This window comes from Populus trichocarpa, chromosome 8 (assembly GCF_000002775.5).
Source record: "Populus trichocarpa isolate Nisqually-1 chromosome 8, P.trichocarpa_v4.1, whole genome shotgun sequence".
NCBI lineage: Eukaryota > Viridiplantae > Streptophyta > Magnoliopsida > Malpighiales > Salicaceae > Populus > Populus trichocarpa.
The window spans coordinates 12,669,608-12,685,571 of record NC_037292.2 but is presented as its reverse complement, the minus strand read 5'-3'; the positions used below and the strand labels follow the sequence as shown (position 1 = coordinate 12,685,571).

The following is a 15,964-nucleotide window of genomic DNA, read 5'->3' as shown; positions in this document are numbered from 1 at the left end:
AGTTTATTTTATTATTGAATTTATGTTAGTTAATTACTAATTTAAACTCATTAGCTTACAATTCAAAAGGAATTTATCAAGATTTATTGTGATAGGAACAACTAGGTTGTCACTAGGTTTATATGTGCTTCCTTCCTACCTTTCAGTGATTCTCTTGTATTAAAAAATTTTGTTTTGAGATTTTTTATTTCTTTATGTCATTAATTTATTGATTCAAACTATTTATTTATTTTATTTTATTTAGATAACTCATTGATTATAATATTGTTGACTTATTTTATCAGATTTTAATGTAATTTAATTTTTTAACTTAAATTATTGACATATAATTAATAAAAAAACTACTTATAATTCTACAATTCAAGTTTATATTATATTTTATATCATGTCAAAAAACAATATTTTTAATGACCTTTGTCAGCAGCTACGTCGGTGATACTGAGATATAACTTTCCCAGTTAGCCATGCAGTTAACAACATTGGGGTGCCGTATGGCTAGATAGAAATCCGTTGCGCATAAGCTCTGATAAGACTGAGAATTATGGCCAAGGCCATGAAGTTTAACTGCAAACGCTGTCACTTTTCAGAGTTGTGATTGAGAGAGAAACTTGGAATAAATATTTATTAATTATTATAGACGTCTAGATATTTTTTTCAATTATTATAAATGTTGAAAAAGATCACTAGTTACCCATGAACCTATAGCCCATTTAGTCCTCGGACGATTTTAGTCAGCTTCTGCCATTGATTCGAGCCCTTTCCACGTGAAAAAAAAATTATTTGTTAGTAGCAGGCTGAGAAAGTTTTCAGATGATGATTATTGAGTGGGGTTTGATTCCAAGTTCCACATTTCTAAGGAGATGTTCAGCAATGCACTAAATTATGTTGAAGGCTCAACGTCATATTTAACTAGTAAAACTTGAAATTTATAAGAAATCTCTGTCATATCCCATTTTGTTTATATATTATAGAAAATGAAATTAATTTTGGCTTTAGAAAATCAACATTTGAATGGAGATTTTTAATTTTAATTCATAACTAAAACAAAATAAAACCATCTTGCCCGATGGATGAACAAATTAAAGAAAAACATTAGTGCAAGGTCCAAGCCATTTTCATCACGTCCTTACCTTCGGAAGTTTAATTTATTGTCCTAATTGAGATGTTCGAGCAAAATTCTTCCAAGCTTCAAGGGCATTCTGGCTAGGTATAACACATCATCCTTAATTTTCTTATATTTCAACTCTTGAAGTTCATTTTCTTTTACATTTTGGTCCTTGCTATAGAGAGATCATAAAATGGAGAAGAGAAGAGAGAGAGAAATGTGGCCAGTATCTTCTCCAACAAGAATTCAAGAAAAAGGATCATTGAGTTGCCCCTAATGATATATATTAATACTTTGATTTAGTATTTAGGTGTTAATTTAGGGTCGATAAATGAAGATCCCATGAAAAAAAAAATTGGTTTCAAAACTTTGATCTAGTATTTAGGTGTTTAGGGTCAATTTTAAGGGAATATAAAGTTAGAAATTAATGGGTTTAAGAAAGCAGTGGGGACGGTGTTCATGTGTAAGGGAGAAAAAAGGTCGTTAAAGTGGTGATAGACAAGACATGCAACGTGCATATGGTAAAAAAATCTAAAAAATATTTGAGTATTTTTTTTAATAAAAATTTCAAGTATTTTGACATGTTTTAAAGAAAATATTGCATGGATTTTATAATAAATTTGTAAGATTTTAAAGGATTTTACCCTATATTTAAAAAATATATCTGTCAGCTTCAACAGCTTCTGGTGCACCAGATCTTTCATGGTTCGGAGCGAGTGCTCAATGAACCGGCTTGAATGCATCTCTGCTCTCACTGCTTGCCTTTGTTCCCTCCATAATTCATCGTCAGCATTGAAAATACCATCCCCTAGCAAATCCTGAAACCTCTCTCTGAAGTATTTCCCTTTTGGGAAGTTCTTGAAGTTCGTTTTAAGCATATACTCAATACTGGAAGGATCGGCGGTCACGATTCCATATGCGCCTCCCATCCACATTCCTTTATGGTGGAAGGTCCCCCCTGCTTTGCTTAAAGCTCTCGTGACGAAATTGTTCATGTCGTTGACGTGAAGGAACATGGTCGGTATGATCCCCAATACAGGCCATAGCATAGGGCCTTTGTTAGTGAGCCTATCGTTTATGCATTGGAAAACGAAGAGTCCCAACAACGCCATAGATACATCCCAAAATGATGAGTGAGTGTAAATCCATTGCGTTGCAGAGGACAATATATTTTCTGCCATAGTAGGCTCTCTTCTCATGTCAGAAATGGCAGTTTTTGAATGACTTAAAACATTCAACTCTGCGTATTCTTAATTTTAGAGGTTGAAGTAGGGCCATTACTAACTGCTTAAAGGTACTTTAGCTGCAGTTAAGAGTTAAAAGATTGATTTTTTTTTTCTCAAGGTGCTCACCCTTAACTTTTGATTAAAATGCCATTATTCCATACGCAAAAAATTTCAATGTAATATTTTTCCCTTCTTTCTAAATTATATTTTTCCCTACTTTGCAATATTCATTTTATTATTAAAGAAATGAAAGTTTAATGAACATGCAAATCAGATTGATGAATCATACGAGATAAAATAATATTGCAAAGTAGTACACCACATTCATATAAAAAAATATTTTTGCTCGTCATTCTAAGATACAAAACAAAAAATATAGGGGTTTGTTTCTTCTATGGTCTCAAGTTCGAGCCTATGTGGTTGCTAATATGAGGGCCACTAGAGGTTTACATGGTCATTTAACTTCAGGGCCCGTGAGATTAGTCGAGGTACGCACAAACTGGCCCGGACACCCACGTTAATAAAAAAAAACTAAAAATATACATGTACAAATAACTTACTAATCTAATGACATAGATTAAACCACCACTTTATAAATATAAAATTAAAAAATAAATCGACCAAAGAACATAAAACTTGATAGGTTGGCAAAAAGCTAAGTAAAAAGCTTTGAAATTAAATTTCATCAAAAGATCTTAATACATGGTACGAATCATTATTATATATTTAGAATAACTCTTCAACTTTAGAAAACACCAAAATAATATAATTTAAATTCAATTAAATAACTTTAACATAAAACAAGACAAATATTAAATAGCACTTGTTTTTTTAATTCTTAGAACACAAACAGATACTTTCATTTGTTATGATAAACACTCTCTTACATCAATTACGCTGTAAATACAGGACAAGAGCATGTATTTGTCTGGACAGTCTAGTCCAATCCAGACTATTTTCATTTGTACTGATATGTCCAATATACCAAACACACCTGCGCATCGTCTCTTAGCATTTGTAAAAAATAAATAATGCTAAATTTACCGGATATTCTCTCAAAACATTAAATGAATGAATTTTATAAATAGGATAGATGAAGTTGGATAAGTGATTTTGGAATAATATTTCCATGAGATTAGCATTATTTAAATACTAATTTTAGATCCATGTTTGAAAACGGACATTTTGTATCTTATAATGTAAATTGTTTTTTTTTTCTTACCATAAAAAGTAATATTGAAATTAATTATACGCCTTGTTTGGTTTAGATAATTGAAAACACTCTTTCACGGGAACTCTTTAACTCTTATTAAAGGAAGATATGCGTTTCAGGGACTGTTCATGAGTATGGTATATATTATTTTTTAAAATATTTTATTTTAAAAAAATATTTTTGATATCGATAAGCACATTAAAATGATAAAACAATCCTAAAAAAAATTCAGATTTTGATGAAAAATATATTTAAACTCAATGCTATACGCCCCTAGTAGACTTGGCAATTGAAATGGTTTGGAATTATGTGAAGTTGGATAGTTTCATATTGGAGTTGGACTGGGATTTAGATTGATGTGCACTTATATCTACCTAAGAATTGTATAGAGTGAATTATTATGGGTTAATCTATGGGTTTATGAGTTAATTTTACGGAGACATATTTGACCATGGATGGTTATATATAAAAGCATCAATATATGTACTCCTTGAAAACTATTGATAAATTATTATACATTTAACACAATTTTAACATCATGATTTTTTCTTTTATAATTGGGTTACTAAATTAATATATCATTCTAGAGGTTATTTCTTGAAGAGATGAAGAACAATATTAATTCCAGCATGCAATTTTAATATGCTGATATAAAAAATAATTTTTAAAAATAAAATAAAAATTATTTTAATACATTTACAAGTAAAAATCAATATTCCATCATAATTTTAATATTTTAAGTTATACATACTCTATTCCATCATAATTACATTAATCCATACCAATTTCATACCCTTCAATTCTCATCAAAGAACCCTAAACCAAAATTTTCAATTTTTGATAGAATTTAATTAGTTAATTCTTACTCTAACTTGTTTAATCAAGTTTAAAACACCTTATGTGGTGTGGTGAAGTTATGAGCTTTGAATGCTTCCATATTGAATGTTTATCAATCCTTCTTCTTCATCTTTAATTTAGAGTGTGTTTGGTATTGCGGTAGCTGTTGTGGTTGTGGTTTAAAAAAAATTATTTTATAAAAAGTACTTTTAGTTGAGGTTGGTTTGAAAAAATAGGTGTTTGGTTAAAACTGTGTTTAAAATTGAGATTTAAGAAAAAATAGTTTAATGTGTTTGGTTAAGAATGTTTTTGAAATTGAGGTTATAAAATAATTTTTTTAAAAATATATTAATATTGATGGTTTTAAATTTAAATATTGTAAAATTAATTACTCTTATTACATCATGAAAAAAATAATACTTTATATAAAATATTTTTTATTATTCCATTAAACTATTTATAATTCCATTACGTCCAAAATTCATCCGATAAGAACTACAGTTTTCATAACTTTTTGAGCGTGTAATAAAATTAGATAAAATATTATCAGATATAAAATTGATATTACTGTGCGCGTAAATTTAATTCACTCTATACTAGTTTTTCGAGAAAAAAATATTGTTCACATCCCGAATGAATCTAATTCTCTAAACTAGTTTTTTTTTTAAAAAAAAATTAATACAATTAACACACTAAAAAAAAAAAAACACCACGAACAGTGCAAGTGAATTGCACTGTTCACGTGAACAGTGCAATTCACAATTGAACAGCAGTGAATTGCACTGTCCGCAGGTTTCTACAGTGCATGCAAAGCATGTTTTCGTTGCTTTTTCTTTCCAGCGTTTTAAACGCAAAAAACATGTGGACCCCATGCACAGTAAAGTAAGTTTTCTAATTACCAAACAGCTGCGGACTGCGTTTTAAATAAAACGCAGCCGCCGCGTAAACAACCTCTTAATTTCCTCACCTTCCGTCTCTAAACCCTAATTTTTTTTTTTACATGATTCTCTCCCTTAGATGTTTAGTTTAGGTGTAATTTCTCCTTAGAACTACCCACTCCACAGTCCACACAACTCTTCTCATTTTGTTTTTGAGAATCCCACCTTCTTTGCAATAGGAATGGACAAAAAATGAAGCTCTTCCTCCCTTTAATAGCCAGCGGAATGAACAGTAATCAGGGAGGAAGAATGTCTACTTATTTACCACAATGCTATTACTATAAGTCTGACCAATTTCTATACTTTTACCTGAAAAATTTGTACAGTCAGAAGGCTGTTAGAAGTCTCATTGACTTGAGATTTTAACTGAAATTATGGTGGGATTAATGATTGAATTAAAAGTTTTATATAATAGCGTAAAATTGATTAGTATGTGATTTTATGTTAAAAATTCAAATTTTTTTTATTCAATACTTGCATGGATTGTATTGATTATTCCACTAATTAAATTTTAGGAATTATTTTTTTCATTTCAAAACATATTTATTTTGAATTCTTCTTTATTCTTTTATCCACCAAAATTCATTATCAATTTTGCCAATATTAAGAATTTTAACCCAAAATTTGTAAATCTCTTTTCAACTTTCTCAATATCTTTAAATTTATTTATAAGTCTTGTAAATTTCTAAAAAGATAGAATTCATTAGTTTTTTTTAAAATAAATTATAAATTTAGAGTTTACATCTGCAATTCTTTTTACTCAATAAAATTACCATATTTTCTAAGTTGTTGTTGTACTTAATTTCCATCTATATCATATTTATTTTTATTTTAATAAAAATTTAAGTTTTAAATTTGTTGTAAAATCAATCCCATGAATGAAAACCTAGTAATGCATACATGAGAAGCACAAGTTGCTTTTCATTATAGAATAAATTGTTAATATATTGTCTCAATCTCATTAAAAAAAACTTTAAAGTTAATCAAAGTAAGTTTTCATTGTGTGGTATCCATTTACATTATTTAATAAATTTTGTTTGGTTGCTTATATTTTGCATTAATAAATTTAATTAGTATATTGTCTCAGACTCATTCAGAACTCTAAAGTTAATCCCGTACCTGTTTACTTTATTTAATAATCTTAATGCATATGTTTGGTTTAATAGGCTTATTGAAACAAAATAAAGATTTTCAAATAACATTAAGATAACACATAAATCTCAAAAAATTTAATTAAAATACATCTTAAAAATAATATAAAATTCAACTATGCCTTCTCTCGGGTCTTCATCATTTTTGTCAAGTAGAGGATGCCTCAAACTCCTCCTTCTCAATCCCTTCTCTCTCATGAGAAACATACAAGGAGTTACCAGTTGATTTAAGTAGTTGAGGTTGATAAATAATGCAGCATTCCTACATCATATGACAGGAAATAACTTAATTTTTTGCCTTGAAAGAGATTCCAATAATAGAACTGAAGTTGATGTAAAACAAGAAATATAATTAAGAAAGTAGCTGAGGTATTACGAGCGTCGTACAGTACGTAGCAATGAGCACAGATAGCAGTCACCATCCTATCTCTTTACACACACACTTAAAATTACGAGTTTGTTAAATTCAACTAAAAAACTGAAATTAGTAAAATTAAATTTAATTCATGCAAAATCATAAACTTCATCTGTTTTTTTTACGAGTTTATTAAATTTATAATATGAATCAAGTTAGGTTTTAATTTGATCTTAAAATATTTGCTGGCTAATTTTACGAGATTGAACATATCTTTCAAATTATGTATTGGATAAAACTGAAATTTTACAGAGAAATATTAGATACATGAAAATATATTGTGGTAAATTTTCAGGTCAAATGGAGTTAGGGACATAATATTTTAGAGGGTTAAAGTTAGTAAACTAATATTATCAAATATGTCAAACAAGACTTTCGTGTATTGTTTGAGACATATCTAGAGCTACTGGTGGAATGTTTCTTCGATTGAAGTTGGGATAAAAACTAGGCATCTGAAACTTTTGAACTATATATTATAGGCTCAATGATTCATCCAAACGAGAGAGAACGACATGTTTGAAATCATGACTCAAATCTGTCAATATTATATAAAAATTAGATATTCAAATTACATGGAGGGATTTTAACATTAGAAGTTTTTTTATTATTCTATTTTATTTATTTTTAAATCATTATTTTTAATTTGAATTTTTTCTAGTGCATTAGACATTATTTAGGAGTTTATTTTATTATTGAATTTATGTTAGTTAATTACTAATTTAAACTCATTAGCTTACAATTCAAAAGGAATTTATCAAGATTTATTGTGATAGGAACAACTAGGTTGTCACTAGGTTTATATGTGCTTCCTTCCTACCTTTCAGTGATTCTCTTGTATTAAAAAATTTTGTTTTGAGATTTTTTATTTCTTTATGTCATTAATTTATTGATTCAAACTATTTATTTATTTTATTTTATTTAGATAACTCATTGATTATAATATTGTTGACTTATTTTATCAGATTTTAATGTAATTTAATTTTTTAACTTAAATTATTGACATATAATTAATAAAAAAACTACTTATAATTCTACAATTCAAGTTTATATTATATTTTATATCATGTCAAAAAACAATATTTTTAATGACCTTTGTCAGCAGCTACGTCGGTGATACTGAGATATAACTTTCCCAGTTAGCCATGCAGTTAACAACATTGGGGTGCCGTATGGCTAGATAGAAATCCGTTGCGCATAAGCTCTGATAAGACTGAGAATTATGGCCAAGGCCATGAAGTTTAACTGCAAACGCTGTCACTTTTCAGAGTTGTGATTGAGAGAGAAACTTGGAATAAATATTTATTAATTATTATAGACGTCTAGATATTTTTTTCAATTATTATAAATGTTGAAAAAGATCACTAGTTACCCATGAACCTATAGCCCATTTAGTCCTCGGACGATTTTAGTCAGCTTCTGCCATTGATTCGAGCCCTTTCCACGTGAAAAAAAAATTATTTGTTAGTAGCAGGCTGAGAAAGTTTTCAGATGATGATTATTGAGTGGGGTTTGATTCCAAGTTCCACATTTCTAAGGAGATGTTCAGCAATGCACTAAATTATGTTGAAGGCTCAACGTCATATTTAACTAGTAAAACTTGAAATTTATAAGAAATCTCTGTCATATCCCATTTTGTTTATATATTATAGAAAATGAAATTAATTTTGGCTTTAGAAAATCAACATTTGAATGGAGATTTTTAATTTTAATTCATAACTAAAACAAAATAAAACCATCTTGCCCGATGGATGAACAAATTAAAGAAAAACATTAGTGCAAGGTCCAAGCCATTTTCATCACGTCCTTACCTTCGGAAGTTTAATTTATTGTCCTAATTGAGATGTTCGAGCAAAATTCTTCCAAGCTTCAAGGGCATTCTGGCTAGGTATAACACATCATCCTTAATTTTCTTATATTTCAACTCTTGAAGTTCATTTTCTTTTACATTTTGGTCCTTGCTATAGAGAGATCATAAAATGGAGAAGAGAAGAGAGAGAGAAATGTGGCCAGTATCTTCTCCAACAAGAATTCAAGAAAAAGGATCATTGAGTTGCCCCTAATGATATATATTAATACTTTGATTTAGTATTTAGGTGTTAATTTAGGGTCGATAAATGAAGATCCCATGAAAAAAAAAATTGGTTTCAAAACTTTGATCTAGTATTTAGGTGTTTAGGGTCAATTTTAAGGGAATATAAAGTTAGAAATTAATGGGTTTAAGAAAGCAGTGGGGACGGTGTTCATGTGTAAGGGAGAAAAAAGGTCGTTAAAGTGGTGATAGACAAGACATGCAACGTGCATATGGTAAAAAAATCTAAAAAATATTTGAGTATTTTTTTTAATAAAAATTTCAAGTATTTTGACATGTTTTAAAGAAAATATTGCATGGATTTTATAATAAATTTGTAAGATTTTAAAGGATTTTACCCTATATTTAAAAAATATTTTTGGCAAAAAAAAATTATTCACTTTTAATATAAGGATAAAAAACTTAAAAATGATTAATATTCAAAATATTATTTGTGATAATAAATATTATTCACTTCTAATATAAAAATAAAAACCTTAAAAGAGGTTAATATCCAAAATATTATTATGGATAATAATTTTATTACTCACTTTAATATGAGGATAAAAACCTGTTTGAGGTCAATATCCAAAATATTATTGTGAATAGTATAACTCATTCACCTTTAATATAAGGATAAAATTCACAATGAATTTTATCTAAAATATTATTTAGAAACAATATCAACAATTCTAGTTTTACCCTGAAAGAAGCCTCGACAATAATTGAGGATATTTTATCTTTCTAGACTGAGTTCTTGAACTAGAAAATCAGGGTTTGTTCATCGTAGTAAATCCGTCATAGTAGGATGGTATAATTAAATAGATATCATTGGACCATAGCAAACAATAAAAAATAATGCAGTTTATCTTAAGTAAGGCATGATAGGAGTGCAAATACTTTCCATTTATATAACCAATCCCTTGCTTAGAATCCATGAAAAAACCAATTAGGGTTCGTAGTAATCGTAATATTAGGTGGTAACTCCCCAGCCAACCAAAAGACCTTCCAAACCCTTGCCCAAGAAGGGTTGCCACGATGTCACGCTCTCGCGATATGAAGTACAACATATAATGTAAGAATCTAATTAAGGATCCATTAACTTTTAACGTGAAAACATTAGCATTATAGTTTTACATATTTTTTTTTCATTCATTTTATTTAATAAAATTAAGTATATGTAGTGATATATCCATGCAAGTTTCATGTTTAAAAGAATTTTAATGGAGATGATGTGCTTGAGAGTGATATAAAATTATTTTTAAACCTCACATGTTGATTTAAAATTTTGGGTTAAAGATAGTTACTTAGATATTGAATTTGATATAAATGTGATATTTATAGAAAGTGCTTGTGAGTTGTTCCAACATTCATTTTCCTTCAAGTCCAGAGAACAGAAGGTATCTCCCTTTTCCTTTCCCCTCTTTAGCTTTGATTTTGGGTCCCCATGTCATTGTTTGGTCATTTTCAAAATCTTCGGAACAATTTAGTTACATACACCAACGATGATTGGGTCATTGTGTAATGCCTTCAGCATTTTAGTCAATTACAAAAAGAAGACGATTTAAATGCTATGCGGGAACACTCATTTGATCCGATTTTTTATGTTATAGTTTCATCATTTTTTTTTTCATGAGTTGGCATATGTTAAACTGGTCAAATGATTTAAAAAATAAATAAAAAATTTCAAAACTATCAATACCAGAGAATTTCAGTAAGAGTTTTGATATTTAGATATTTAATAATCTGCGTAGTGATGAGTGACTACTATATAAAAAAAAAAACTTCTAGAAACTCTTGTAAAACTTTGAGTGTGATTCAATAATCGGATCAAAAATTATGGTCATTTTGAGCTATTATTTTGGTATGACGTGACCAGATCTCTTCCTGAGCCTAAACATGTCATACTGGTCTATAAATACATCTGATAAGCCAACCACGTAATCTATTTGGGGCATATTCTCATTTAGTTATGATAGATCCACACTTGATTGCTTAAAATCACCTGTTATTACATGTTCGACTATATTATTAACATTGAAAAGTTGAGGACAACTACTGTATGAATAATAATTTTTTGAGATTTTAATTGAAGTCTATATTTTAGTCTACAAGTTAGACAAAAATATATATTTTTACTCATAAAACATATTTAGAAGAAAAACTTCATAAAATTGTAGTTTTTATGTGAAACGGCAGACCAATTAATACAACTGGATCCAACCGACCGACCGGTTGAGCCAAATGATTAGAGTTTTACCTTGTCGCGTTTATTATGTCTAAAAATAGCGACATTTAGTAAATGTCATGTTTTTAAAGTGCGACAAAGTAAAAATATGCTATTTCACTCAATGTTTTTCAAATAGTATTATTCCACCTATATTTAACGTTTATATTTTATTGTGCTAATTTAACAATAACAAAAAACCAAAATTAGTTCATATATAAGGTTGAATTTTGTATTTTATATTATAAAGATGTTTACTCTCTTTTTTAATTATACATCACTATCGAAAATAACTTCATCTTTATCTTATATTTCATCTCATTTCCTCTTTATCTCTCTATCTCGTTTCTTTTATTTTAGGACAGAAATCAAATGCCATGAAACGGAGAGAGAAATCCTAGTTTGGAAGTTGAGTATTTTTATTTTTGTGTTTAAAATATGTTTTTGAAAATTTTTGATTTTTTTTTTTTGAATTAATTTTTTTCATGATTTTGTATTATTTTAATATATTAATGTCAAAAGTAAATTTTTTAAAAATATTATTTAAATACATTTAAAAAACAATCACTCTGCAATTTAAAAGAATATCTAAACTTATATTCAGAGTTCATATTTTATTTTCTTTCCTCTTTACTTGGCAAAGGGTTACCATACGTGAAGTAAGGAAATTAAAGGGATGCATTAATGATTGAAGGTTTTTTTTGAAAACTGACAAGACGATCAACATTTATCAGAACCAGCTTTAACTTTAGTAAGGCGAGTTGCTTTAGTTAAGCTATACGTCCATTCGGGGTTCCTTTTAGTGCAGGATTATGAAAGGATTTCAACCCTAGGACATCTCAAAAGGCACAGCAGCAAGGGCACTGCTGCTCAAAAACTGAGTTAACTGGAAAGTATGGATAATGTATCCTGTGGCATTTCAGCATCAACAGATAACACAAGATTAAAGCTCAATCAGCATAACTAGCGTTCGAATCTTCGACTGAGGTTTTCAACAATTTAATCATTCACATGATAGACACGTCCTTGTCCAAAATTACAAAATCTCTCTTGTGATGTCACTGTAAAGCTTGAACCCTGCATGAAGCAAGGTATTAGTTCTAGCATCATTTGTTCTTGTGAGACCTATATAAGCCTCGGAGCTAAGCAACTCCATGCCAACACAAGTTCTCTTTAGTACTCTTATCACTTAATCCCTTTAGAATTTGAATCTATATAGTTTACTTTGACCTCGATGGCAGGAGCACCTCAAAAGACGAGGCGTGAACGCACCGTGTTTGCAGCATCTGATGAAAATGTAATGATGAAGCAAATTCAGGCCACTCATGCTCCTGATGGCCGTGAATTTTCTGTGAAGCTTCTTCTTCAAATTGTTGAGGACATTTTCCACCGTGCCACCCCTGCCCCGGGCATAACCGACTTTGTTCAGCATCAGGTATATAACCAGTACTGTTTCTTGGACGCTGTTGTGCCTATTTTATTGATATAAAGTTTGTTTAAGTTGTTCTACTTTTACTAGTTCCGATGACCTTTATTTTAGGGATCTCATCAAGCACAACTTTATGAATTGGAAGAGAAGGTTCTTCAAAATGGCTTTAATGAAATGATCGATATGCTATCTCACACAATCAGCAAGATTTCCTGCGAGGTAATGAAGCCTTGTTTCAACTTGGTAGCAGAAAATATCTTGTAGTACGCACCTGGTAACAAAGGCACTGTGCCACTGTGATTGAAGTGTGAACTGATCTCAGCATTTATAAGTTTATGCTGTCTCGTTGCTTTTTTTTTTTAATCAAGATACACATGAATATGCATGCTGCATTAATTCCAACAGATGTCCTGCAAGTGTTCTGGAGGTGGAGATGCACATGCAACAACTTTAGCAATATTCAACCTGGTATCGAACTACTCATGGGATGCAAAGGTGGTGGTAGCGTTAGCTGCATTCGCCTTGAACTATGGCGAGTTTTGGCTTGTCTCCCAGCTTTACCTTACAAACCCACTAGCTAAAGCGGTTGCACTTCTGAAGCAATTGCCGGAAATAATTGAACGAGCAGAGGCTTTGAAACCCAAGTTCGAGGCACTTACAAACCTTATCAGGGCCATGACGGATGTGGCCAAATGCATTGTTGAGTTCAAGGAGCTTCCATCTCAATACATCACCCCTGACACTCCTGAAATGTTAACTGCCACAGCGCATATCCCCACTGCTGTTTACTGGACCATCAGGAGTATCGTGGCTTGCACATCACAGATTGTGGGCCTTACTGGCATGGGTCATGAGTATGTGTTTCCTTCTTTAATTTCTCCATAATCTCAAATGAATTTCTTATATTAATCAGAATTGTGTTTGCACCAAATTACATATTGGGCAAGCTCAGTCTGCTCTTGCAAAAGAAAGTTTTTTAGATAGCTATGAAAATAACTTTGCACATGCAAGGAATCCATATTAAAAGTAGATTGCAAAAAAGTGTTAAAACTTTCTTTTGCATCTCATCATCTGCTCTCAGGTACATAGCATCCACAACAGAGGCTTGGGAGCTATCAGGCTTGGCCTACAAGGTCAGCAATATTCACAGCCATCTCGTGAAGCAGCTCACTCTTTGTTTTCAACACATAGGTGAGTCCGTGTCCTGCCCACTCAAATGACTGCAATCCATTATCAAACAATATATTCTAATATATCTATGATTCTATATATAAATTGATGCATAATATATGCTGGATGGTGGTGACTAGTGATCTTTTTGTGAATCAGATGAGAAAAGACATCATGAAGCGTATCTAACACTTGTGCGCCTGTTGGAATCTGTCCACATTGACAATATGAAGATTCTTAAGGCCTTAATTTATGCCAAGGACGATCAACTACCACTCTTTGATGGTTCAACCAAGAAAAGGGTTCGGTTATTCTTCTCTTCTTTCAGTCTATTCTATTCAGATTATATTGATGTTAATCCAATAAAAATGTTAGTTAAAGATCATCCTGTACGAGGGTTTCCCACTGTTATTACAGGCCAGCCTTGATCTGCTGAGGAGGAAGAGTGTGCTGTTACTAATTTCTGACCTTGAACCCTCCCAAGAAGAGCTTTTGATGCTGCAACAAATGTACAGTGAGGCGCGGGAGCAACCAGGAAGAGCAGAGAGTCAATATGAGATCGTTTGGCTCCCAGTTATGGACAGATCCACCCCATGGAATGAAACAAAGAAAAAGCAGTATGAGGATTTTCAATCGTCTATGCCATGGTACTCTGTTTATCAGCCTTCATTGCTAGATGTTGCAGTCATCAGGTACATTAAAGAGGTGTGGCACTTCAACAAGAAGGCCTTGCTTGTGGTCTTGGATCCACAAGGGAAAGTAGTCAACCCCAATGCAATCCACATGATGTGGATTTGGGGAAGCCTGGCTTTCCCTTTCACTAGCTTAAGGGAGGAAGGACTCTGGAAAGAAGAAACCTGGAAAATCGATTTACTGGCAGATAACATCGATCCAGCTCTCTCGTCTTGGGTATAGCTTTGCTCTCTTTACATGTATATATTATAAAACTAAAATATAGTCTTCATCTCAGTTCTCTACCGACATCATCTACTGCATACATTTGTCTGTATACTTGATACAGGTTTATAAACTAAACAACAACCTGAGAGTTGTATAGGAATCCCATACACGCATTACTCACGCTTTTTTCAACTAATTAATTCCTAATGCAGATACAGCAAGGGAAGTTCATATGCTTGTATGGTGGGGAGGATATCGAGTGGATCCGCAAATTCACCGCGACTGCAAAAGCAGTTGCGAAAGATGCCAGAATACAGTTAGAAATGCTCTATGTAGGGAAGAGCAACCCCAAGGAGAAAGCCCGAAAGATTAACGGTGTTATTGTAAACGAGAACCTTAGCCATGTATTGCCAGACCTTACTTTGATCTGGTTCTTCTGGGTGAGGCTGGAGAGCATGTGGCACTCCAAGGTGCAACACCAGAGGACTGCAGATAATGATCCCATCATGCAAGAGATAATGACAATGCTCAGCTTTGATGGAAGTGATCAAGGATGGGCTGTGATAAGTAAGGGATCGGATGAAATGGCCAAGGCAAAGGGAGATACCATATTGAAGAGCTTTGTTGACTTTGAATCATGGAAGCAAAGTGCAGAAGTAAAGGGTTTTCTGCCTGCACTGAATGATCACCTTCATGAACTCCATAGCCCATCCCATTGCAACCGTCTCATACTTCCAGGGGCTACCGGAAGCATTCCAGAGAGGATTGTTTGTGCTGAATGTGGCCGTCCCATGGAGAAGTTCATCATGTATCGTTGCTGTACCGATTAAGCTTTAATTTTAAGTAATAATGGTGTGTGCGCTATCTACGGTTTGAATCATATTGTATCTCAGCTAAGACAAAAATCCTGCCACAACCCATCCTATGGCCGCCACTGCTGCTGATACTATCTAAGGTGATTGCTTAATTTAGTTCAGGTGTGAAATTTGTCAAGGCTTTTCAAGTACTAATCGGTATGTGTATTGTTAAGGTGCTTGTTATTAATGAATACATGTATTGTTTGCAGTAACATGGCAGTCTAGTTTTTAATTGTCCACTTGCTTGCCAATGTTGTCACCACTCATTAGAGGAGCATTAGAAATCAAACCCTATCGTGGGCCTTGCGGAAAACGTATTTGAATCAGGATTCAAAACCCTTCAAAATTATCATGTGGGTTTTAACAGCAACTACTAATTAAGACTTTTTATTGCTGAATTTAGACTTTCAATATACTAAACATACATC

General features: G+C 31.6%; 1 protein-coding gene across 1 annotated transcript; it reads left to right on the top strand.

Annotated features, from left to right (window-relative positions):
* The first annotated feature begins 12,108 nt into the window (after positions 1-12,108).
* LOC18101639 (protein SIEVE ELEMENT OCCLUSION B) lies at positions 12,109-15,748 on the top strand. Its single transcript, XM_006379891.3, has 8 exons — positions 12,109-12,271; positions 12,422-12,615; positions 12,721-12,828; positions 13,015-13,463; positions 13,691-13,800; positions 13,939-14,081; positions 14,197-14,688; positions 14,892-15,748. The coding sequence occupies exons 1-8, from the start codon at positions 12,262-12,264 to the stop codon at positions 15,507-15,509; spliced, it is 2,124 nt and encodes a 707-aa protein (XP_006379953.3). The 5' UTR covers positions 12,109-12,261; the 3' UTR covers positions 15,510-15,748.
* Positions 15,749-15,964: the final 216 nt, after the last annotated feature.